The following is a 23980-nucleotide window of genomic DNA, read 5'->3' as shown; positions in this document are numbered from 1 at the left end:
CGCTAATGTGACCACAGTTATCACAACAGTGTATGTGAGTGTGTGTCTTAGAGAGGAACACAATCATTTACTTTCTTACTATATGACCTCCCTGATAAAGTCTTGCCCACCCTCTGGCACCCCTCGTGAATAAAAGTATTTTTCACCCCTGAATGTTTAGTCTGAATGTTCAACTACACAAGTTAAACTCAGAGTTACTGTACCTAAACCTGGGGTATGTTACCATGGTAACTAACTCAGTTCAGCTAAACTCCCTCTGTTAAATGTTACCCAGAACTCTGAATTTAGACTAAACTCAGTTTCTGAAACGGGTCAACAGGTGAGTGTTTTCTTTTCAGGTGCCATCTTCAACCAAAAAATAGGCAAACAAACAAACTGATCTGATGTGAGTTTTATTTAACAGATTTCAGGATATCAATCTGAATGTTATCAGGTGAGCCCAGCTTCCTTCTCCTGATCAGATGAAATCTGGAACTTCTTAATCTGGAACACCATTGTAAATCTGGAATGTAGTTAACCAACGCAGCCGAGTTTGCAGCACACCACCATGTTGTTGTCATTAGAGACGGCCTCCACCTCCATCAAGTCCTCCAGGCTGCCATCTGGTTCTACAAGCTCATCATGAGCTTCAGTCCAGGCTGGGTGGGTTGCCTCCACAGACCAGAACGCTACAGGAACCTGCAGAACCAGTCCAGGTCACACACAGGAAGACGGAATGTTTCATCAGGTCCTCACAAGAAGTTATGTCTCACCCTCAGCTGCAGCTCACTCAGCATGGACTCCAGTCCCCTGATGTGATTGGTCAGATCAGGACTTGGCTCCTCCTCCAAGGTGAGCCACGGAATCTGGACAAGAGCTGCCCGAGCTGCCACGCCCACTACGCCATCCGAACAACCTGAGAGGGACGAGAGGCAGACAAGCGAACAAAAAACTTATGTGGAACATTTATTTGAATCTTTTTCATTTCATCAGTTCTTCATGAGGTTCTCTGCTTACTGTGAGGGTTCCTGATTCTAGTGTTTTTCTCTGGATCTTTCAGGGTCTCAGTAAGAAGCAAAGGAAGGCGAAGAAAGATATATCAGCCAATAAGAGCTTTCCCAGACAGGAACGCAGAGCCATCAACTCACCTGTGTTGACCAACGAATGTCTGCTCGAGCGCTGAGTCAGAGGAAACTGTCCAATCAGCTCTCTGGTCTTACGGAGGTCTGACAGGAAGTTCTCCACTGCTGACAGGAAAAGAACCCAGAGTCGCTCTGACGCCTGTCTGTCTTCCACACCTGAAGGGACGGAGCTACAGTCTGACAACAGGCGCAGCAGACGGTGGGACAGACCTACAAAAAGACACAGGCGAGACAGACAAGTGAGATACTGATAGCTGAGACTAATGGGTCAGACATGGGACACAGCCACGTGAGACAGACTGGTGATATGAGAAAAACAGGTAAGGCAAATAGATGAGACAGGTGAGGCAGACAGGTGAGATACAGACAGATGAAAGACAGACAGGTGTTACCGCTGCAGATACGGTGAGCGAGTACTCGTGTTCCATCTATCTCATCTCGCAGGAAGCTGCTGTCGGCCGAGCTGCCGAGCGATACTACCAGCTGTTGGAAACAGGAAGTGACCCGACTGAGAGCATCCTGACCACGCTCACACTCGGCGTGCCGTCGCCGCCCTCCTGCCAGCTCGCCCACAGATCGGCGCCACCGACTCATGATGTCATTACCAGCCTGATGACAGGTAAAACAGGTGAGGAATCAGGGGATTGTCTCTGTTTCATATATCCATATCCTGTAGAGAACCACCCATAAAGAACACGATGTAGAGAACATCCAGCAGAGAAAACCTGTAGAAACCCCCCATAGAGAGGATGCTGTAGAGAAACCTGTAAAGTACCAATAGAGAACCAGTTGTAGAGAACATCCTGTAGAGTAAGATGTTGTCATTCTTACCTGCTGACTTCAGAGAATACAGAGGGAAGACGTTTCAAATCAGGATTTCATCTGCCTTCTTCCTCCACGATGGATAACTGTAAGGCGTCAGGCAGGTTTCTATTAACACTTTTCTTTTGCTCTCGGGGGAAACACAGATTTTAATTAACGCTAGAAGAGCAGCTGAGTCCTCTTGACTCCCCAGAGGCTCCGCTCTCAGCTCATAGGCTGACCCTTCTGTCTAGGGCTTACCTGTCCAGGTGGACGGATTCAAAGAACTGTTATTTTTAGGCACACAGACTCTGGAAACTTTTCCATGCACAGCTGTTTTCCTGTCTGTCACCCCCCCCCCCCCCCCCCCAAAAAAAAAAAAGACAGATCTGGCATAAATACAAGAGTCACATACATTGGATGCTGGATTACAAGCTGAAAGGTTCTGAGATGTTTGGACCAGAGAGGAAATAACAGAAATCAGGACATTTAATCTCCATGAAGTTTAATTGTTTCTACAAAGAGCTGGGCTCAGACAGGAAGTGATGCTGGATCATCTGACCTGTCACACGATTTATGAGTCACACACCGATTTAAACATTGGCACCTAAAACTGTTTCAAGTCAAACAAATTAGAAATCTAATGTAAGAGTTGATAGACAGGCTGAGAAATGGATCAACAGAGCTGTGAAAATATTTATCTTTGATTTTCTGCTCAGAATACTAACGGCAGGTCTGAAGTAAAACCGAATGAAGAGTCAGCATCATCATAAAAGGTCTGGGGGTAGCAGAACCAGAACCAGGAGACTCTGGATTCATTCTGTACAGAGCTGCAGCAATGGCGAGTTCCCTACCACCACCAACACCCGCCTCATTATTCACCTGATACTTTTACAATCTGTAACCAGAGATGGCTGAGACGAAAAGATTAACTAAGCTAACGGACACACCAATAAAGAACATGCTGTAGATACAGTGAGTGTGTACTCGTTTTAACCTGAGTGTCCCATTTAACCCCTTAATGCCTGAATTTATTACATAATGATTATTGAACCAGAATAAATACAGTAAAAAAAACAGTTTGGGAAAAAAAAATATGAAGACAGTAATAAAAAAAAAAACTAATATTAAATGTAATAACAAGAAATAAATACATAATAAATAATACACGAAAAATGGTAAATAAATAAAAGAAAGAAAAAATTAAAGCAATAAAATAAAAAGAAATTTAAAAAAAGGACCGAAAGCAAAGGTGGTTAATGTTGGTAACATTGCACACAGCTGGAATGTGACATAAATTTTTATTGTCTCCAGTGTTTATCTTGGATTTTACATTACATTGAAGCAGTTAGCTTCAGTCAAAACACGTTTTGTTGGACCTGTTAGTGTGTTTGCTTTGAGCTGATCTTAGACCTGTTAGTCAGAGTGACGGACCCCAGCTGATTTATCTCTGCTTCACTCACACCAACACTGTTAGCGAGTAGGATGCTGTAAAGAAACATAAGCTACCTGCTAACAGCTGATGAAACCAGCATGTCTCCTCTACGTCTTTAAGCTCAGCTCACCGCTGAACCCGTCTCGGTTCTGGACAGTTACTGGGTCATGTGACAGTGCAGTCAGAGATGGTGGTAAACAGATGTACACATACAGAATGTTTCATGTGTGTTTACAATATGTTAATACCAACATCTGAACAGGTATTTGCACTCTGTCCATTTTCACACGTGCTTGTCTTTACTGTCCACACACAGACGTGTCCTCTGATTGTTTTAATCTCAGTCAGGCAGTCAGAAGATCAGCTGACAATAACATAACTTCCGGCTGGGATGATGATGATGTAATCTCCTGTTTTATAAGGAGGGGCATGCTGGTATTAAGAAGGGGAATGGACAGAGGGTAGTCACGGTCCAGATGGTTGGTCTGCAGGTCCGATTCTGGTTCTAGTGTTAAATGTCTTGTTGTTCTGTTCTGGTTGTAGTTATTGTTTTGGTGTCTGTTGTTATTATGACTACATCTGGGATTCCTCTTGTCATGGCAGTGTGTTTCTTGTCTGGTGATGCTGTTGGCATGACCTCGTGACATGCTTGTCTTCGTCACCATGGCAACATCTTCTGTCTGTGGTTGTAACTGGGTAGTGATGCTGTTGCCATGGTAATATTTTAATGATACTCTTGTCATGATGCTGCTATGATATCATTTTCATGACAGCATCATAAAATCCTGCCATGATGAGGTTGTGTGATGCGGTCGTCACAGCAAAGTGTCCTGTTGTCATGGCAGCGTGCGTGTGCGGGCAGCCTCCATCAGCTCATGGCACAGACACTGACAGAAGCCGTAGAGGACAAGCAGCAGCAGTGTGCATGGGACCAGACTGACGAGGATGACGCCCAGCCACAGCTGACCAATCATCAGCAGGTAGATACCCAGAGGCAGTGAGCTGAAGTACACCTGGAGAAACACAGCAGGCAGACATGATCGGTCTCTGAGTGTAAACTGTAAACCCAAACAACAAAACTCTCATTTTAACACTCCTTTCTAAGTTTTCTGTGTAAATCATTGTAAAATAAGTTGAGACATCTTTAATGATTTGTGCCTCCTTAAATGCAACTAAGGGAACTGTGCACGGTCCGTGAAAGACTTGGAACTTTGTATATTCACCGCTGTTGAAGATGACGTAGATCATCATCATCAAATTATTTATAAGTTAAGTTATTTAACACCAGCCATGGCTGACACAAAGTGCTGTGTCTGAGACAGGTAAAATAAACAAGGAAAAAACAAATCCAAACTACTATTAAAATTATGATAAAGTTTATTATCCATAACTATAATAAAAATATATTGTAAATATTGCCTTGGTTATTGAAGAGCAGACTGAATGATTTTAGAACGTCCCTACAGCATTTAGCTTTCTCTTTGGTCTTACATATGCACTAAACCTGAACTATCCAAAGGACTAGAAGTACACTGTGGAGGCAGTTCGGTGTTCATGAAGCTGTACCCACTGCTCAGCCAGGGTCTAAACCCTAAAGAACCATTTGTTAGTTGATATAATTGACTGTGAAATTTGAAATAACTTGCAATGGATGTTGCTATGGAAATATTAAACTGTTCTTAATAAATATAGATTTTTATATTGTCATTAACTATTCTCTTAGAGCACAGTTAATGACAAGGCTGCTTTGGTTGTTACTGGTTGTACTGATTTTGGATGTACTGACCAGACACAATGCCCCCAGCAGGCAGCGGGGGAGGCTGCGAGACGTCCAGGCATGACACTTCTGAGCAGGTATGTTGCAGGGCAACGAGTCCAGGCTGGGGGGTCGGTACAGACCCACCACATTGAGCATGCTCAGTGAGTCTGTGGAGGGAGACTCATCAGGCAGCTCCATGATTGTGATGACCAGACAGTCTGAAGAGTGGTGGGACGCCTTCATGCCGCCTCCAGCTCCTCCTTCTGCAGACAGACGGAGAACTTTACATCTCAGAGTCAGAAGCACAAAAACAACTAGAAATGCTGGGCCTTGTTCACAACCCTTCCTACAAATAAATTTGTTCTAAATCCCTACTATCCAACTTTTTATGAAGATTGTGGCATTCACAAAAATGTTCTTATCTTTGATTTTAATATGTAAGAACAAATCCTACGAATCCTCTGGAGTACTCTTAAGAACAAAAGGCAAGTTTAAAAAAAATCAGTTTGTGTTTCTTCTGCTGTCCAGTTCATTAAAATAAAATGATTTTACAGTAATGTTTTTAAAATAACTCTTGGTGATTTAACATTTTGTTATTTTAAATTATATCATGGTCTGGGTGAATACTCGATTCTGATTGGCTGTAGGGTGTCCATTAAAAAGTAATAATGGACACCTAAAAAAGAAGTTCTGGTCAAATAGTCTTATTGTTGTAAATTAATGTACTGTCTAAAAGCTAGTTGGTAACCGTGGCAACAGAAACTCAGATACTGGGCTGGAGACACGCCAGAGCAGCATTTTGCCTTCCCGCAACCTCCCGACCAGCAGTGGTCAGGGTCCACATACGTTAAATCTCCGTGCTTCAAACGCCAATATGGACATGCCAGTATCTTTATGAAATGTCACGATAGAAAACTATCTGTGGACTTTAACTGTTTAAAACAAAATGTCGCATCATCCTCTGGACACACACAAGCTGTAAGAGCTGCACCTGCCCCCTGACCCTGTCACGTAACATAACTTTAAGCAATCATCTCCCTCCATTGATCAGTTCTAATACAACAGCTGCGGCTGAAAAAGCTGCAGGTTCTGCGTCAGAGCTGGTTACCTTGGCAACGCATCACAACCAAATAGCCCACTCTGCCACTTCTTGTGAATAACTTAGGATTGTAACGGTGAAAAACAACATTAACGTAATAATAATTAATTTAATATTTATTTCTTTCGTAAATGACAATGGTATAAGTGGGATAATGCCCTTCGAGATGTCCATTATCATGAATTAATGGACGACGTGGAAGCAGCTGTTCTGCGTCGTCCATTAATTTATGATAATGAACACCTCGTCGGGCTTTATACCTTACTTAATCTCACTGTGATTTTTTAAATAACCAAGTTATCACTTTAAAATGGGGGGAAAACATGTTTCAGTGCACTTTTAGTTTTTTGTTTTTATTCTTTTAAAATTCGTTTTGACATTTTTCCTTGTTTCCCTCTCACCTCCGTCTTTGTATGAACACAGTCCTTACGTCTCATATAATTTTATGGAGATTTTTTGCCATTTACCTGCATAGTCGAGCCAGTTGGCACGTCCTATTAACTTACGGAGAGATTTGTATTCACATATCAATTATACTGTTAATAAACATGTTGGGGAATCTTATGGAGGGCTTTCATAAAGAACATCCTAAAGGAGTTTTTACCGGTCAGACTGGTTGGACTCAGAACCACCTCCTTATCACCTCCTCTGGTTCCTCCTCGCTGGGCTTGGTCCTGACATGACAGAACAGCCAGGATGTGTCGGTCATCCTCCATCAACCACACCTGAAGAAGAAGAAGAAGACGGCTTTACTCAGCCCGGTCTGACTAGTGATGTGTTGCTGGAGAACAAGTAGGCTCTGAAAAAAAAAAAAAAAAAAAACTCCACCATAGTGAACAAACAGATGTTGAGAATGACAGAATGCAGCTGTGCACTCGATGTAGCAAGACAGTGCACGCACTAGGCACAATAAATACGATTTCGCTTCTTCCTCTGACCTGTGGGAGGAGGATAAAATCCATTCAGTGTGATCACTCTGGATCTGAAAGAGCTGGTGATGTTTTTAGGAGTGAACACTGGATTAGGACGCAGTACAGCTGAGCTGCCATCGCCCTGGATCCTGAGGCTGGAAGGAGCCACAGTGAGGGCTGATAAATCACTGACAGAGCCAGCAGCAGGGCTGTCTTCATGGACAGAAACTTCAGTGGAACTTCGGTTAAAAGACAAAGCTGGACAAGTTCCTGGATAATTATAGGCCCATAGTGTTAACTAGCGTCTTATCCAAGGTTATTTAAAGAATCCTGCCTGATAGAGTGAGTAGTTTATTACTTCCCTTGATCATAAGTGTGGTTTAAAACCAAAGCATAGCACTGATGTTTGTATAGATGCTCTTGAGGAAATTGTGAACCTCTATAAACTCATCTGCACCAATGTGTTTTTTGATGCTTCCAAAGGATTTGATCAAATAAGTCATAATCAACTGTTAAGTTAAAACAACAGGGAGCGTCTGGCTATATTGTGAGGGTTCTTGTCAACTGGTATGCACACCAGAAGAAGGACATCTCTTGTTTTATTTCATTTATATGTAAATGAGTTTTCAATGTAACTCAGCTTGTTTGAGTGGTGGCGTGCTGGTGAATCATTTTATCTAAGCGGGGGACCTTGTTACCTTCAGTCTGACTAGGGCTGGGCTGCAGCAGCTTCTGAACATGTGTTCTGAATATGATGGGCGATATGATATAAAATATAACCCCAGCAAGAGTGCCTTGTTAATATGTAGAAACAAACAGGATAAATGGCTCCGTTTTCTTGTGTTCAGAATATCCAGTACGGGTCTTGAGGTTTGTAAAAAGATTAAACACCATGTTTATTTCATTAAAGATGATAAGTGATGATGATGATAATATATACTGACAATGCTGTAAGTTATACACACAGGTAAACATCATTCATTGTGTTCTACTCATGTTAAAGTGTTCTTCTTTAAAGCATATTGCACACCACTCCACACAGCCCATAAAAAAACTTCCATGCAAAAGTTACAAGTTGCATAAAATGATGCTACGCGAATAATACTTAAGATTCTCAGAGGAGGGAGTGCCAGTCAGATGTTTGTTACTGTAGGAGTGATAACACTCGAAGCACTGTTAAGAAACTTGATGTTTCAGTTTATGCAACGTCTGAATGAATCTGCAAACTGTATAATTGTAGTATGCTCATATCCGTCTGAGAGTTGCTCCCATTACTCATCCACACTGAGGATGCACTGGCTGAAATGTCTGTATGTTATTAGATTATCATGATTATCTTTATTTATGCTTTTATATTTTAAGTTGTTTTTTTTTCTCTTTCTCTTATCCGTCCTGTCTTATGTGAGTTTATGGACTAAAGTGCTTACGAGACTAAAACAGAGGCTCAGACTGGTACCAAATACAGAACCATTTGGGAGCCAAATCTTTAAAAGGAGCTGGACCTCCCACCTCTGGTCTGAGGAGGAGCCGTCACCTCTCCTGGTGGTCAGGAAGAAAACTATACTTGGATGGATGAACTGCTCCGTTGGGAACAGCTAACATTAGTAGTTTCCCTGTTTTTTTTTGTTTTTTTTTCTAATATGAACATGGAATTACTGTGGAATAATGACACTAACAGAGACAAGAGGAAGGTCTGCATATTGGTGTCCATGATGAACAGTGATTTTAACAGATGATTTAAAATCACCTGATTCTGGTTCAGAGTTCACATTCAATTAGTTAGTCAACCTCTAAACACTTTATCTGGGTCTGGTTGTCTGCCTCTGACAGCTATGAGTCAGATTAACATGTTTACATGCAGTTTAAAAGTCTGGTTTTAATCGGACTGAAACAGTGATTCAGTTTTTCTGTCTCACCTCCTCGTCTGGGACGTAGGTCTCATGGCGGCAGAACGGACAGCTGATGATGGACGGCGAGGACTCACCTGGAGACAATGACAGACTTAGTGAATTTTTTAATTTGGTGTCTGAATTCAGATGATAGAGACACAGTCACAGAGCAGCCCTGGTTCTGATGCGGATCTAGTGCTGATGTGGATCTGGTTCTGATGGAGACTTTGTCTCCTTAGCTCTACAGGGATGAGAAGAAAACCGTTGTAAAAATAACCCATGTTTTTAATGCCCACTACTGGATAAAAGAGGTGAAGCAGGACCATAAACTCATCAGCAGCTGTTTACTGAGGTAAAATAACAAGTAAACGCGTCTTCTTCTGTCCAATCAGAGCTCAGACTGAACCACGGGGCTCACCTCCTGCAGGTGGTTAATGAGAATGCAGTCAATCTGTGGACATCTGGATTTCCCTGCATGATTGTGGCTGAGAAGCAGCAGGTTGTTCTATCAGAACATGAAACTTCTTCAAAGAACTTTTACCTGGCAGAGGAACTTACCCATGTCCACCATCTTCTTGAGACACTTGGCACAGACTCGGTGTAGACAGCCCAGAAGTTTGGGTTTCCGGCTGCGAGTGTCATAACGGTTGTAGCAGATTTTACATTCGAGCTCCTCCACAGTGTAGACTAGAGACTGAGCCCAGGTCTGCACCTGAACACACCACGACAGAAGGTTACAGATCCTGATCACACCACATCTGAAGATTACAGACCCTGAACACACCACAACAGCTGATTACAGACCTAAATACACCACAACAGAAGATTACAGACCCTAAATACACCACAACAGAAGACTACGGAACCTGCACCCACCAAAAAAAGAAGAATAAAGACCCTGACCACACCACAACAGATGATTACAGACCTAAATACACCACAACAGAAGATTACAGACCCTAAATACACCACAACGGAAGATTACAAAACCTGAACACACCAAAACACAAGATTACAGACCGTGAACACACCACAATAAACTGCAGAGGAACCGCAATATTTGTTATTGTCAGAACCATCACAGCTTCAAAATCTCACCTTGCCATCCAGCTCCGCCTCCTTCAGGTGGTTCATCCTGTTCGTCATTTTTTTTATTTTGAGATCGGCAGTGGGCGGGGCTTAACGGAGTCCTTCTCCAGACTGCGAAAAAAGCAAAACCAAAAAAACACCCGTTAACGACTAAATAAATGGGTGTTTAATAAAACAAACGTCTGATCACAGCTGTAACGTTGTCAGGTGTCCGATCCTCTCCGCGCGACACACCTCCGCTGTGGAGTCAGTTCCGCTGCAGGCCCCACTCTCAGGTCACCTCCACCATAGGCAAGGAAAGAATAAACTTTACTACACCCACACCTGCACCATCTGACGCCACCTGATGAGACTAAACGTAGAATAGCAGATTCAATATGCAAGACTCCGCTACAAACAGTAGTAGGTGTCTGTAACGTCATCTGACAACCGTTAAATGAGCGGCTTTTCTATGCTTGTCAGAAAATTGTCTATTGTTGTCCATTAATTACACAAACGCGCCAGTTCAGAACGAGTGTTTATAAAACACCTGAATCACAGTTAGTAGTTTTCTTCTTTTTATTTTTTATATAACTTTTTTATTATGCTTTATTTTTATGTTTCCAATTCACCCTAATTTAAGCTAGTTTGTAGCGTGACTTAACTCGTTTACTTCACAGACTTTTTAAAACTAGACTAGACTGAAATAAGTTGTTTTCATCGCCAAGCAGCGTCCAGAGATCTTGTCGGGCTTTTGTATTTCGTCTCAATCGATAAGATTAAACTATGTGTTCTGTCTTTTATAGATGCATCCGTCTGTTTTGACAAATGGAAAACCTGCAATTCAAAGATGCACAACCTGCTGCAACTTGTATGCATGACACACTGTCAATATGTTATATTTTTTGATAAGTACTTGGTTGTAAATACAACTTTATTTAATTATTTATTTAGCGGTCACTGAATCCTGGATTACTAATGACTGGTTTGCAAATACAGTACAGTACAACTATACAGCAAGTTTTAGAACAGTGAAAAACACTAACCAGCTTTGACATGGTTAGACAGCACTGTTAACTTTTTTTTTAAGCTATAGAAAAATGTTTGTCCTTTGGACAGAGTCCTACAAAGCCCTCTTGCAAGGTGAGGTGATAAAGAGGATGCTGGGTGACATAACCAAGGCCTATAATGTGTGTGTGTGTGTGTGTGTGTGTGTGTGTGCGTGCCCGCCCCAAATTTACCACACTGGTTATATCTGATTTTTTTTCCCTCCTTCTAAGGACAAGGAGCAGCTACTGACTCTGCAGGCTGTCTCTCTCAGTGTGGAGACAACCTGGTTCTATGTATTTGTTGTTGCACCAATTCTGTTGTAGAAAACCTGTTTCCCCACTTTCCTATAGGACTAAAAAGAGATTCATGACTGCAGGAAAGCAGCACAGTGGTTAGGGGAAAAACCAAACTCTTTTTTCTGCCAAGGTGGAGTTGCCTGCTGTGTTGATGATGAGGGAGGAGAAAAAAAAGAAAAAACTCTGGCAAGAGGACAGCAGCAACAGTATAGGCGAATCTTTCGTGACGTCAGTGTTTACCTTTTGCCGCATTGCATCACGGTATTGGGTGGCAAGAAGCTGCATACCTGCAAGTCTCACTGGTACACGCAGCTGTTGTAAGTCCTATCCTGACCGCTGTTTCTACTTTAAACATTAAAGCTGCTACATGACTGCATGTTTCTCCTAGACTGGATTTGAAAGAAAAATTTTGTAAGATGTTATGATCGTTTTTCACGATAGACCAAACGCCATTTAAATTATAGTTAACAGGACCAATAAAATTGAAAAACAGTCATTAGATTTAAAATGAAAAATTCAAAGGCACTGATAAATAAAGCCTTACCCGGCTTTGCAGTCGCAGTGACATGTGATTATTTCACCGTTTTCTTGGGCGATCACCCACGGAAGATGCGAATCACGCTGTGACTCTGCTTGGCCGGGTCTGACCTCCGCTTTGAGCACGACCACTGATTTTTGTTTCACCGAAAAGATTGGCCCAACCTTTCTTGAAACAAAATAGTTATAAGCTTCGAGGCTTTTAAAAGCTTTTAACTTCTCGTGGGTGAAGGGTCCAGGGCTTTCAACTAAATAAGAATAAATATCTCCCCAGCACATCTGTGGCCAAGATGCAGGTGAGTCAGACCAGTATTTTTCGTCATCCCAGACTTCATATGGGCTTTGTATTTGTTCGATTTTGTCTGCAACACAAATTTTTAGTTTCTCTCTAAACCTCCTCTGGTCTTCGGAGCTTAGCGTACTTATATAATTTGGATTTCGCCCGCTTACTTTCTTGTTTATGCTAGCAGGTTCCGCCATCTCAACAGGTCTTCTTGCCACCCAACCACACGCGCATGCGCAAAAAGATGTAAACAAAGATTCGCCTATTGATGGCCTGGAGACGGAATCAATCTTGGAGCCTTTTAAGTTTGTTTTCAATAACATTAAGGACATGGACATTTTTGGAAGAGGTTGTGGATCGCCAGGGCTGTCACTCATTCTGTAACCAATGAAGGACATGAGTGTTTGATTTTTACCTCTACCAAGGCGGACGTCATGTATTTGGCGCCGTCTGTCTCTCATCAACTTAACTAAAAAGTTATGGATAGATTTTGAATAAATTTTCAGGAAATCTCATAAAGTGGAATAAAAGAACAAGTGATGGTATTCTGGGGTCGATCCAGATCACCGTCTGGATCCAGTATTCTTAACTATGAGATAGGGTCAGTTTTGCCGTTAGAGCTTCTAACTAAAAAAATAATGCCCACAATCATTGGAGCCGTGAGTGCTTCTAGTTTTGTAAAACTATAACTCTGGTGTGTTGTCATGGCTTAATTAGTAAAAATACACAACATCCAGGTAAAGCTTTTAAGCTTTACAATTCAAACACACATACTTAGTGGGCTATCACACCCAGTTATCAGTATTTTTCACATTAAAATCAGCAGTGTGTTGGAGAAACCTTTTTAAAAGGGATATTATTAATGGAAAAGTATGTTATTTTTATGAGAAGGACAGGACACAGTACGCTTGTTTGATCAGTGAGCTTAATGTTATTTATAATGTGATCTGCTGATCAGTCACACTTCCATCCAATCAGGAACCAGGCGTTCATCCGAGAAGAAATAGTCGGAGATCGAGTCACACTTAGCTCGGTTTAGGATTCAGTTCCATCCAGGTGATAAATTCGACTGGAAGGACCCACACTGTTTCTCCTCACATTACTGGTGTCTGGAAAAAAAATGGGCACTTGAACACATCATAAAAATGACTGACTGCTGACTACAACCAACACCAACAACTGCAGAAATACCAATCAGTCGGTCACACTACACTCAGTTTGATGTTCATGTTCTGTATCCTTTTTCAAGTGACAGAGTCAGTGAATGCAACATGTACAGTTCATGAAGTGCAGGATAAATTAAAACTAATTTCAGTTCTCCTATTAAGTACACAATCAGTCAGAACTGAAGGAAAGACATCAACACCAACTGTTGCTTCCCATCAGTCTGGGAGGAGTTATCAGGTCATTTCCAAACTATCTGGAGTCCATCACTCTACAAATGACAGATTATTTACAAATGGGAAACATTCAAGACAGCTGCCAGTCCTCCCAGGAGTGGATGTCCCAGCAAGTTTAGACCATGATCAGACAGAATAATGCAGAAAAACTTGAAAAAACCCAAGCGCAAACATCTCCGACTCTTCAGGTCTCAGTTAGTATGTTAAATGTTAAAGTTCCTGACTGTCCAGTTAGAAAAAGAATGAACAAGTATGGCTGGTTTTGAAGGGTTGCAGGAGAAAATCTCTTCTCTCTAAAAAAAGAACATGGCCACACAGCTTAGGTTGGTAAAGCTGCATCTGAACAAACCACAAGACTTCTGGAACAACGTTTGGTGGACAGACCAGACCAAAGTGGACATGTTTGGTCAGAATGGACAAAAAAACAAAGCATGTCAGCACACACATCTCACGGTCAGCATGGTGGTGGAAGGATAATGATCTGGGCTTGTTCTGCAGCTACAGATCCTGGACACCTGGAGTCAGATGTGAGTCCATCTGATAGCTAAAGCTTGTCTGAAACTGGTTCAAACAGGACAGTAGCCATGTTTACATGGACAAAAGTATTAAGATTAAAAGCCTGATCGGAATAAAAATGCTTTATGTAAACATACCAATGAAGATTCATTTGGAACAAAATTTTCTTCCGATTGAGAGGGGAGTGTTATGCTGATCCTTGTTCGATCAGCATGCATGAAAACCCATATTCCAAGTGTTGGGTAGAAATGATCCGTACCTTGCATGGCTAGTACATGGCTTCTATTGCACTGCTCACTTTACTCAATAAAGTCTATTAAAAAACACTTTATGTCTTGTGGAAGACAGGATAAAACTAAAACAGATTATTAAGATTTTAAAAGAATTTTAAAGTATTAGGGGGAAGAATCTGAAATTGAGACCCTGACTGCAGGACAGACAGGCTGGAGGGGGATGCAGAGAAGGTCTCAGTGTGGTCCCGTCAACCTGCAGTGGTGGGACCTCCAGAGATCTGCACAGAAACCAGTGCTGCAAAACTCAATGAGCTGAGAGACTGATAACATCATCCAGAGAACCATTACTGCAACCTACTGTGGCTGAAGGAGCTTCTATGGAGAGGAGCCAGGTTCTGTTCAGTATGTAATCTGTCATGATGATCTTCTGAGGTTGGAGGTTATGGATTTTAACACCTGATGAGGAACAGGTGAGTTTATGTCCTGGTATGTAAAACCTGAGAACTGAAGGAAATATAGAAATAAGCAGACTGGATTTTGATCACTTGGATCAGGTAAGTTTTGTAATTCAGAATTAGATCACTAGATAAACCAGACCAATCAGGACTTGTTGATGTGTTGGTGAAAAGTAAACCCTCAGCAGTCTGGTTGGGATTATGTTCTGAAAACCCCGTGATTGATCAGCTGTAGGAGATGAGAATTCAAGGTTAAAAACAGAGATGGTATCAGCTGACTGTTGTTGTCACGTGAGTCATTAAAATGTTTGAAGAGTAAAAATAAGATGTTTTTTAACCCTAAGAAGAAAAGTGGAAAACTGGTCCACAGATTACCCTATCAAATTCCTCCCACCTCTAACAGCCAATTAAACTGCAGTCCCATGATGTCATCATGACAAATGACATCATCATAAATCAACAAGATATCAGTGGTGTGATCAAAGTTGTGTCACAGAACAGAACAAAGTCCATTTTCTGGCCCGTTTCGAGACCAGAACTCAAAACCCAAATCAGATGTTTGAACCAGGAACTCTATCTGCAGATGTGTTGGAGTTCTGGAGGAATCTGGACTTCCTGTCAGAGTGACATGAGCTGCTGTTTGGACCAAATGTAGCTGCTGATCCACGTTCGTGTCTCAGAACTGGGCCTAACACATGGAACTGTTCCTTATGTTAATTCAAATAAACTTTATTGTCTTTTTTTTTAACCTGAGATAGGCCTACAGCAAAGTGAATTTGGACTCAGTTGTGGTACCAGAACCTTTATAGCAGTGACGTTATCACGGATGAGTTGATGAATGTCCGGTAAACCGGGAGTTGCTACTCACCTGAAGGTTGCTGGTGGTCTCTTGCCTGTGGTCACTGGTAGATGCTGTTGGCTGCTTCAGGTTGGAGCAACATGTTGGCGACTGAGGCCGTTTTGTTTCAGGTTGCTGTTGTAGCCTAGGTGTAGTTGCTGGTGGTGGAATGCAGCAGCAACACGGTGGCAAAGACATCAACAGTTGCCGCTCGCGCTGGTTTCCCTCAGGTTGCAGCAACGCTGCAGCAGTGTTTTATAACCCGGTTGCCGCAGCAACAGCGGGTCACTGGTTGATGTCGGAGCAACAGAGCAGCAGCTGGTCGCTGCGACGTCACTGCAGATGTTGACCGTCATCAGCGGCCACATCAGCGGTCGGTCGCTGTCGCGTGTCTCCGGGGGCAGACGGCGTGTGCAGATAACCTGGTAACGGGCTTGGTGTTGGTGTGTCGGCCGCTGGCTGCTGTTCCGTTCCGTTCCGGCCCGGCGGATTCGGCTCCCCTCACAGTCTCTGCTTCCTCTCACTGAGGCGCACGGCCAGAGGCGGGAGCACGGTTACCATGACAACCATCCTGCAGCGGGATGACGGGAAACCTTGAAGAGCTTATTAACATGATCAGGTTATCAGTTTCATCAGCTGACTGGTTTACGATAACAACATTAATCACGGCAGGTGCTAACTAATGATGAGGATGATGATGATGACACGTGCACTCAAGTGAACGTGTCAGACTCAGCATGGACCAGACCTGAAACCTATTCTTTGCAGGATGAACGAACTCACGTGCGCGTGGAGAATCAGATAACTTATGTAGATTTAACAGCAAACTTCATTACAATCCAACTGAGATCATCTCTTTTGCAAAGGTGATCTGGTCAACAGGACAGCAGCACACGTCATGAAAAAGAACATAAAACTGTAAACCACTATGACAATAAATTAAAACAACCAATTATTTCAATTTCATACAATTCAGCCGGTTTTTAAAGTGCACTGAAACGTGTATTATTGCTGAAATTAGGTCAATATGGTGACCAGAAAATGTTTCTTATCTGTTCAGCTCAGAATTTCCTTACATGAAAAGCTTTGGAGGAAGAGATCATCAGGGTGAAATGTGATGACTTTTGTTGACATTTTAGTCTTCCTAAATAACGCAGTTTCATCCATTAAAACCAAACACAGAGAGAAAACAAACAAACAAAAATAAATAAATAAAAGAGACTTTGAGACATTTTAGTTTGGATGATTGGAAAAATGATATGACATTGGAGTTTATTTCTTTTTGATCAAATGTTTGTGTATTTATGTGAATTATTGATTCACCATCTTAAAAAATGACCAGATAATTTACTCTATTATTATTGGACTGAAATAAAACTTTCCTCTATGATCTGTTGTCTTTAATATAAGTAGACAGCACTGAGCATCACCGCCATCACCAGGTTTCCGCATCCCATTCAACTTGAGAACATTAATTTATTCAACATTTTATTCTCCAGAGAACATCTGACAGATTGAAGATGAGAGCTGATAACATCTGGATTAAAATTAAATAGATTTTGTTAAACAGGATGTTACAGTTTCTGTTGTAGGTGTGGATGTTTCTTCTACGCTCAGTGATGAAGCAGTCTTTTAACTGTTAGCCAATTTGTTTTCCCCTATATTTGGTTTGGCCAAGCCTTTGTATAAATCACCCTCATGTGTCATAAGATCAGTTTTCCTCAGTTAAGTTTGATTTGATTGTTAAGTTTCACTTGGAGTGCCATTTAGTTTACCTCTTTATATTCCGACTAGATTATTCAGTCCTTTGGATTTTTGTATTTATTTTGGGTCAATAAAACCTTTGTGAAATTATTTTCTGCATCCTCACTGCTTTACAGCTTGGTCCATGACAGTCTTATTTTTTGTATTCTACAGATATCTTTTGGGTTTTGATTAATTTATTTTTCACTTTCAATTTACTGTCAGAGAAGAAGAATATGCTCTGGTTTCGAGGGTTGACCGTCTGGGTTCTGTGTTGCTTAAAATATGCCTTATCACACTGATGCTGTTTTAATTAATCCTAGTCATACATTTGTGGAAAATTTTGGTTTTCTTCATCCTATGAGAAATGTAACAGGTATCTGGAATATGTTTATTAAGGATATCTTTTGGGTCTAAGTTTAGATGTTGCCACACAAACATTTAGTAAATTAAGGAATTTTAATTTAAAATGTTACACTTATTTTACCCAAACATTTTCACAAGAAATTCAAAAGTGATATTAATACTAATTATACCTTTTGTTCTATCTGTCCTTAAACGGTGCCTCATATTGTGGTATTTGCATACAGCAAAAAAGCTCTGGAAATGATTGTAATATTTTTTGGAAGATTTTTCATTTTCATTTGAAGTGGTTTTAGGATTTTTAAAATATAATAAGAAAGTAGAACAAAAGGTATACACAATCAAATTATTGATCTCTGTGGTCAAAATATTTTTGCACGTCTAATTTCTCTCAACAAAAGCCACTTTTCTCAGTATTTTACTAGATGTTTGTAAGTATTTTAATATTATCAAACCAATTTATAACAATAAGGCTATAAAAACCATAACTATATGTGTAACTTATACTTTACAATACTTTTTTATTTTAATTGCAAAATCTACATTTATCGGTGTCATGCTTGCTTATTAATAAAGAGTAAAAAGCTAGTCAGTTTAACCCGGATTTCTGACGCTAATCCATGAACTGCTGTGACTTCCGGTAGGAACAATTCCGTTGTTGTACCGTCTGGGACGTCACTTCCTCTTCTGAGTGATAAAGGAGGCCTGGCGGGAGCTCCGCGGGTCAATATTTTTGGTTTGTTCGGCTAATCCGACGTGAATCGGAGCCATCAGAACCGCAGACATGGTAAGTGTTTATTGGACGTAACCTTCTCGTGGTTCCCGCTCCGAGAAGATCCACATTTATCTACTTCACGCTTTAATTAGATGATGGCGGCAATTTGTTTGAACGTCGGCTGAACGTCAGTTATCCACTGCAGAGACGGTCACTGATCTTAACAATACTCTGTTATCTGCTGCAGTCAGCGGTTCGGACCGTATTCTCGCTTTATTACAAGCGGTGGGTGGTTTGAACCGATCCGGTCCGTTCGCTCACGGTGTGATGTTCGGTTTAATGTCCCTGCAGTGCCTGGAAAGCTGATGCTAATCATGCTAACTGTACCTTTAAAACAGAAAAAGATCCCATGCAGTCACACCGAACTACTTTCAGAAGCTAACAGAATAACATAAAAGTTATGAGCAGGAAACCTGACCATACACTAAAGGGTTCTGGGGCTGGTTCTGGTCGTCTTCAGCTGGCTCTGGTCCACGGAATCAGAATGCAGCGTGTTCTGGCACACCTGCAACATAACAGACTGTTCTGTCTGAGCCTGTTTTATTGATAACAGCTCACGGTGTGAATGAAACTGGTTAATCAAATATGGTTTAAACTTTCATGGCCTAGTAAGTTCTGTCTCTTCAGTTGTGAATCAATGATGTGATGATGTTATGGCAACTTCTGTGTGTGTGTTTGTGTCAGACGGTGGGCAAGAGCAGTAAGATGCTACAGCATATCGACTTCAGGATGAGGTGCATCCTTCAGGACGGTCGAATCTTCATTGGAACCTTCAAGGCCTTCGACAAACACATGAACCTGATTCTGTGCGACTGTGATGAGTTCCGCAAGATCAAGTAGGTCCATGTACTGTCACTCTGTGCACTTCCAGTCCACTTGTCCGCTCCATACACGTTTATCCGTAGACATTGTCTGCCATTTTGGCCGTGACTCATTCATTGGTGGACAATGTTATGTTTAGAGGTGCAGTTTGTAACAAAACAAACACGTAATATTTCCAATAAAATCAGTGTTTCTATTTGTATTTAATTACTTTACTAAAATATAGTTTTTATATTGGTATGAACCATTTGTATCTACTTGCCCTGGGTCCACATTCATTGAAGCCATTTTTGTCTCAGAATGGACAAACAACTTTGTGAATAAAGTGAGAACCCTCTGAGCTTTAAAACTGATGTAACGGCTTTGTTTGACAGATGCTAGAGCACCGTTTGGAGTAACTAACACCATAACAAGACCATATAAGACAAGATTACAGATGTACACAATGTTGGAATAGTTACCTGTCATTGCTGCACCTGAGGCCACTGGATCCACTCACAAATAAAAACATGTTTATGTTTGAAAGAATTTTGGCCACTGACGGCGATGCTTGGCCGTTGAAATAATTTCTATGCCCGTCCTTACCGTTAGCTGTTGGTAATTCTTAGTGTACCTTTTAAACTGGATGAAATGCTAAATGTATGTAAATGTATTAGCTGATTGGGTTTTTATCTTTTATATTTAGGATGGAAATGTTTCAAAAAGTAACTTGACAAAATTCATGTCCATCACTGACAAATGATCAGTAGTGTTTATTGGGTTTACAGTAAGTTAAATGCATAACGTGACAATTCAAGTCTTGGAGCAATAAAATATTTACATGATTTGGCTGGAATAGTTTAGAACGCAGCTTTTACCCTGTAGTTTACAGTGCAAAGATGGGTGCAGTACTAAAACTATGTACAATATTGTAGATCGGTATTTACACCTGAAATAAAGGAGTTCTGTCCTTCAGGCCCAAGAACTCAAAGCAGCCGGAGCGGGAGGAGAAGAGGGTTCTGGGTCTGGTTCTGCTGAGAGGCGAGAATCTGGTCTCCATGACGGTTGAGGGCCCACCCCCAAAAGATGTGAGTATTTTCAGCCGCCAATCAGAACCGAGTAGAACTTTGAGTAGAGTTTAATCTCGGACCTGTTCTGCAGACTGGGATTGCCCGGGTTCCATTGGCAGGTGTGGCTGGAGGTCCGGGTGTCGGTCGCGCCGCGGGTCGTGGTGTTCCTGCAGGAGCTCCAATGCCTCAGGCCCCAGCTGGACTCGCTGGGCCTGTCAGAGGAGTGGGTGGTCCTTCACAGCAGGTAACCGTGTCAGAGGATCTGATCCGTGTTCAGGTGAGATGTGTGTCCTGGTTCTGATGGATTTGTGTGTGCGCAGGTGATGACCCCACAAGGCAGGGGGACAGTAGCTGCAGCAGCAGCAGGAGCCAGCATTGCAGGAGCCCCAACCCAGTATCCACCTGGACGAGGAGCTCCGCCCCCAATGGCCAGAGGAGCCCCGCCTCCAGGTGAGCAGTCCAGATTGGTCCATGTCCAGGATCGGTTCAGATTCTGAGTCTGTGTTAAGGTGCAGCAGACGGGGAGATGTCTGATTGGTTCTCACAGTCCAAACTGCCAATCAGAGGAGAGCTTACACTCTGACCAGGAATTTCCTCTAGACCTGGGTCTTAATAGACTCGTTAATCTGCTTGACTTCAGCTTTACTTGAAACTGAGCTGGTTCTGCTGGGCCCAAACTCAAAGTTAAATATAGATGGCCCGAGCTTCTTCACCTTGATGAGTTCAGGTTTTTTAATACTTTTACTATAAAATCAGTATACTATAAAACCTGTTCAGGTCCCTGAGCTCTGAACCAATCAGATTTGAGTCTGATCAGGTTTTGACCAAACTTATTTAATCTGAATGTGGACCAGAATCTTTTGGTCCACTTTAGTTTTAAGATGTTGTAGACCTGAGGGGATGTCCATGAGTCAGAATTAAGGGAAAGCCATCAGTACTGATGCCGGTGAAATGTGCTCTCGCACTCGAGTTTAGGGTTACAGCATTATTGGAGTTTTTCTTCCGCGGTAACATACAAATTCAGCAAGCAAGGCTGCACGTCTGTTCTGGAAGAGGTGCGCATCGAGCCTCTGTGGACCTGCTCAGAGCAAACTGCAGTGACACCTGACTCAGACGCCACAGGAGTAAAAACTCTGCTTTAGTGGGAAGTTTCGTTCCATCATTATGAAACCATGGTAACATGCCATGGTCAGAATTCTTTAACAAACTTTCAAAAAACTATAGTGACAATTATATTGACTATATATTTTACTTACTGCCGCAAGTTACAGGTCAGTGGGGTTCACTTAGATCTGCCTGAGAGCTAATTAATGTAAATATTAGGGACGCACCAATGTGAAAATTGTAGTGGCCAATAACCCACAATTACTGACTTTCTCTATATTTTTTATTTTAAATTATAAAATTCTCCACAAAATTTGGTGAAGCTCTGGATGGTGGTTTTTCAGATGACATTTAAAACTGGTGCTGGTGAATTATTTGAGGTGGCATCTTCCTCTAATAATGATTTTTCATTATCTTCTTTTGACACTGTGGAAATCGACCACACCGCTGACATTGTGTCTCCATTTTACTTAAACAGCCCACAATGCTTTGCTGCATCACTTATCACTGTCACATGTCCAAACAAACACTGCATCATGTTCCTCGTTCTGCACCGCCCATCAGATGAGGTAGAGATTATGTCAGCTGACTCTCTGGCTCCTCCTTCTGCAGGTATGATGGGCCCGCCTCCTGGCATGAGGCCCCCGATGGGCCCTCCGATGGGGATGCCACCAGGTCCGGGCAGAGGAGCTCCGATGGGGATGCCCCCTCCAGGCATGAGACCACCCCCGCCTGGCTTGAGAGGTAAGCTGTTACCGGAGATGGAGGAGCCTATCAGGTCTCAGTTGATGTTACTGCAGGACCTAGAGAGGTTTTAATATTGATCATGTGATCTGTTTTAGGTCCGCCCCCTCCCGGGATGAGACCACCCCCTCGGCCCTGAAGAGGCTCCGCCCTGTCACTCATATGTTGTATAGAGTTTCTTTTGTTTACCTTTGTGTTTTTTAATAAAGTTGTCAGATTTAATTGTGTAAGCTGTTTCCATGGTAACCAGGAGCTCAGATGTGCCTGTTGTGTGTAGGATTAGGATGATGTCACTTCCTGTAGTTGTGACATGTAACTGAGTAGAAAAATCCTGACCTTCACTGGACAACCTCACCTGGAGTATTGGTTTGTTTGGTCTGAAAGCTTTTTTCTGTGGGAGCGTAGGAGGATTGGGTCTGATGAAACCAGTAGGTTCTGGGTGAATTAATTTGATTAAATGTTAAGTGAAATAATTTTCTGATAGAACTTCTCTGCAGGTGATATGTCTAAACAGTTCTCCTGGGGGTTGTTTTGCTGATGGAATTGGAACTGATCCCTCGGGGACCCGACCTCCAGGAAGATCTGTGTTAAAATGTTTGTTACAATGGTTCTGGTTCCTGTGAAAATAGGTCTTTTTAGTTTATTGACTGATTCAGTCTGGTCCAGAAGATTTTGTGACAAGTTTCTGCAGATGACACCTGGGTCCTGTTGCGGAAATCAAATCCAGACAAACTTGAGTTTTCAGTTCTTGATCAGCTGCGTCGAGTTGGTTCCATCAACTATCTTCCCCCAGAGAAAGGAGCCACAACATGAGTTCATCAGTGGGAAAATTGAAAGGAAAAAAAGATAAAAGCACATAAAGCTAATGAAAATTCATTCAATTTATGATATAATATGATGCATGCCCCTTGTTTATCAAGGCTTTGGTATTATTATCAGTATGAATGATTCTGGCCCAGTTTTTACTTGCTATTGTTTTAATATCAAATCTTGAAATATTGCACACCACTAGTGCTTTCAGTGAAGGTGAGCGGTAGAAACTCTGTTTCTTATAGTGAACCTGCCAGCGGTTCATGGACCACTTGCATGTTCAGTTATCATGGTGACAGGCTCAGGGTAAGACCCCTTTCTGCTACAGAAAACCCCAGGTTTCCCCCAACTCAGGGTTAACGTACTCAGAGTTTCACCATAAACCACTTTACTTTGTTAAATTTGCACTTCTGGGGCCTGAGCGTTGTTTTACCAAAGTTAGATAGGGGATTAAGTTGGAGTTTCTGGTTATCCTGGTTGACTTCATCCTGTGCAGCTCACCTGCACAAGACCAGGCTAACAGCCAGGTTTAGCTAATAATAGTTATGTACCTTCATCCAGTCAGCAGTAACTCCATCAGAGACCTTTTTGCTTAGTTTTAAAACAACTTAATCTATGTTTTCATCCACTCTGGTGTTATTTGTTCTTGAATGAATGAATGAATGAATGAAGCTTTGTCATTGCAATAGGTACAACGAAACTTTTTCTAGTACAAACCCATCCAAGAGTAGACAACATATAAACAAACAGGATCAGGCAGACTGAGGTAGCAGCCGCCATGCAGCGCACCATTTTCACAGATGGAAAAGATAACACGAGGGAGAGTAACGGGAGGAGGCTGGAGAAAAAAAAAAGGCATCTCTACATTATGCCTGACGG

At 41.9% G+C, this 23980-nt stretch overlaps 3 protein-coding genes and 1 long non-coding RNA gene across 6 annotated transcripts; 2 read left to right on the top strand and 2 right to left on the bottom strand.

Moving 5' to 3' along the window:
- Positions 1–386: 386 nt before the first annotated feature.
- zgc:109913 (regulator of G-protein signaling 9-binding protein) lies at positions 387–1715 on the bottom strand. Of its 2 annotated transcripts, none has more exons than XM_041980026.1 (4): positions 1514–1715; positions 1128–1331; positions 753–895; positions 387–678 (listed from the first exon to the last, which is right to left on the bottom strand). In XM_041980026.1, exons 1-4 carry the CDS (start codon positions 1713–1715, stop codon positions 514–516), a joined length of 714 nt encoding a protein of 237 aa, XP_041835960.1. In that variant the 3' UTR covers positions 387–513. The 2 variants fall into 2 exon arrangements, with proteins under 2 accessions (XP_041835960.1, XP_041835961.1); XM_041980027.1 differs by having other exon boundaries at positions 1128–1277.
- LOC121636502 lies at positions 1314–4325 on the top strand. The gene is made up of 3 exons (XR_006009729.1): positions 1314–1441; positions 1566–1749; positions 4203–4325. It is a non-coding gene; the product is annotated as an uncharacterized LOC121636502 (long non-coding RNA).
- LOC121636486 (E3 ubiquitin-protein ligase RNF182) lies at positions 3210–23496 on the bottom strand. 2 transcript variants are annotated; one of them, XM_041980023.1, is made up of 7 exons: positions 23486–23496; positions 10114–10755; positions 9574–9727; positions 9043–9110; positions 6820–6940; positions 5144–5379; positions 3210–4370 (listed from the first exon to the last, which is right to left on the bottom strand). In XM_041980023.1, exons 2-7 carry the CDS (start codon positions 10159–10161, stop codon positions 4194–4196), a joined length of 804 nt encoding a protein of 267 aa, XP_041835957.1. In that variant the 5' UTR covers positions 10162–10755; positions 23486–23496; the 3' UTR covers positions 3210–4193. The 2 variants fall into 2 exon arrangements, with proteins under 2 accessions (XP_041835957.1, XP_041835956.1); XM_041980022.1 differs by lacking the exon at positions 23486–23496 and having other exon boundaries at positions 10114–11081.
- snrpb (small nuclear ribonucleoprotein polypeptides B and B1) lies at positions 18442–22513 on the top strand. The gene is made up of 7 exons (XM_041980025.1): positions 18442–18584; positions 19257–19408; positions 20350–20461; positions 20535–20687; positions 20764–20893; positions 22160–22291; positions 22390–22513. Exons 1-7 carry the CDS (start codon positions 18582–18584, stop codon positions 22428–22430), a joined length of 723 nt encoding a protein of 240 aa, XP_041835959.1. The 5' UTR covers positions 18442–18581; the 3' UTR covers positions 22431–22513.
- Positions 23497–23980: the final 484 nt, after the last annotated feature.

The sequence above is a fragment of the Melanotaenia boesemani genome, chromosome 3 (genome assembly GCF_017639745.1).
Source record: "Melanotaenia boesemani isolate fMelBoe1 chromosome 3, fMelBoe1.pri, whole genome shotgun sequence".
Classification (NCBI taxonomy): Eukaryota; Metazoa; Chordata; class Actinopteri; order Atheriniformes; family Melanotaeniidae; genus Melanotaenia; species Melanotaenia boesemani.
The sequence above is the reverse complement of the archived record's forward strand: the minus strand, read 5'-3'. Positions and strand labels throughout refer to the sequence as shown.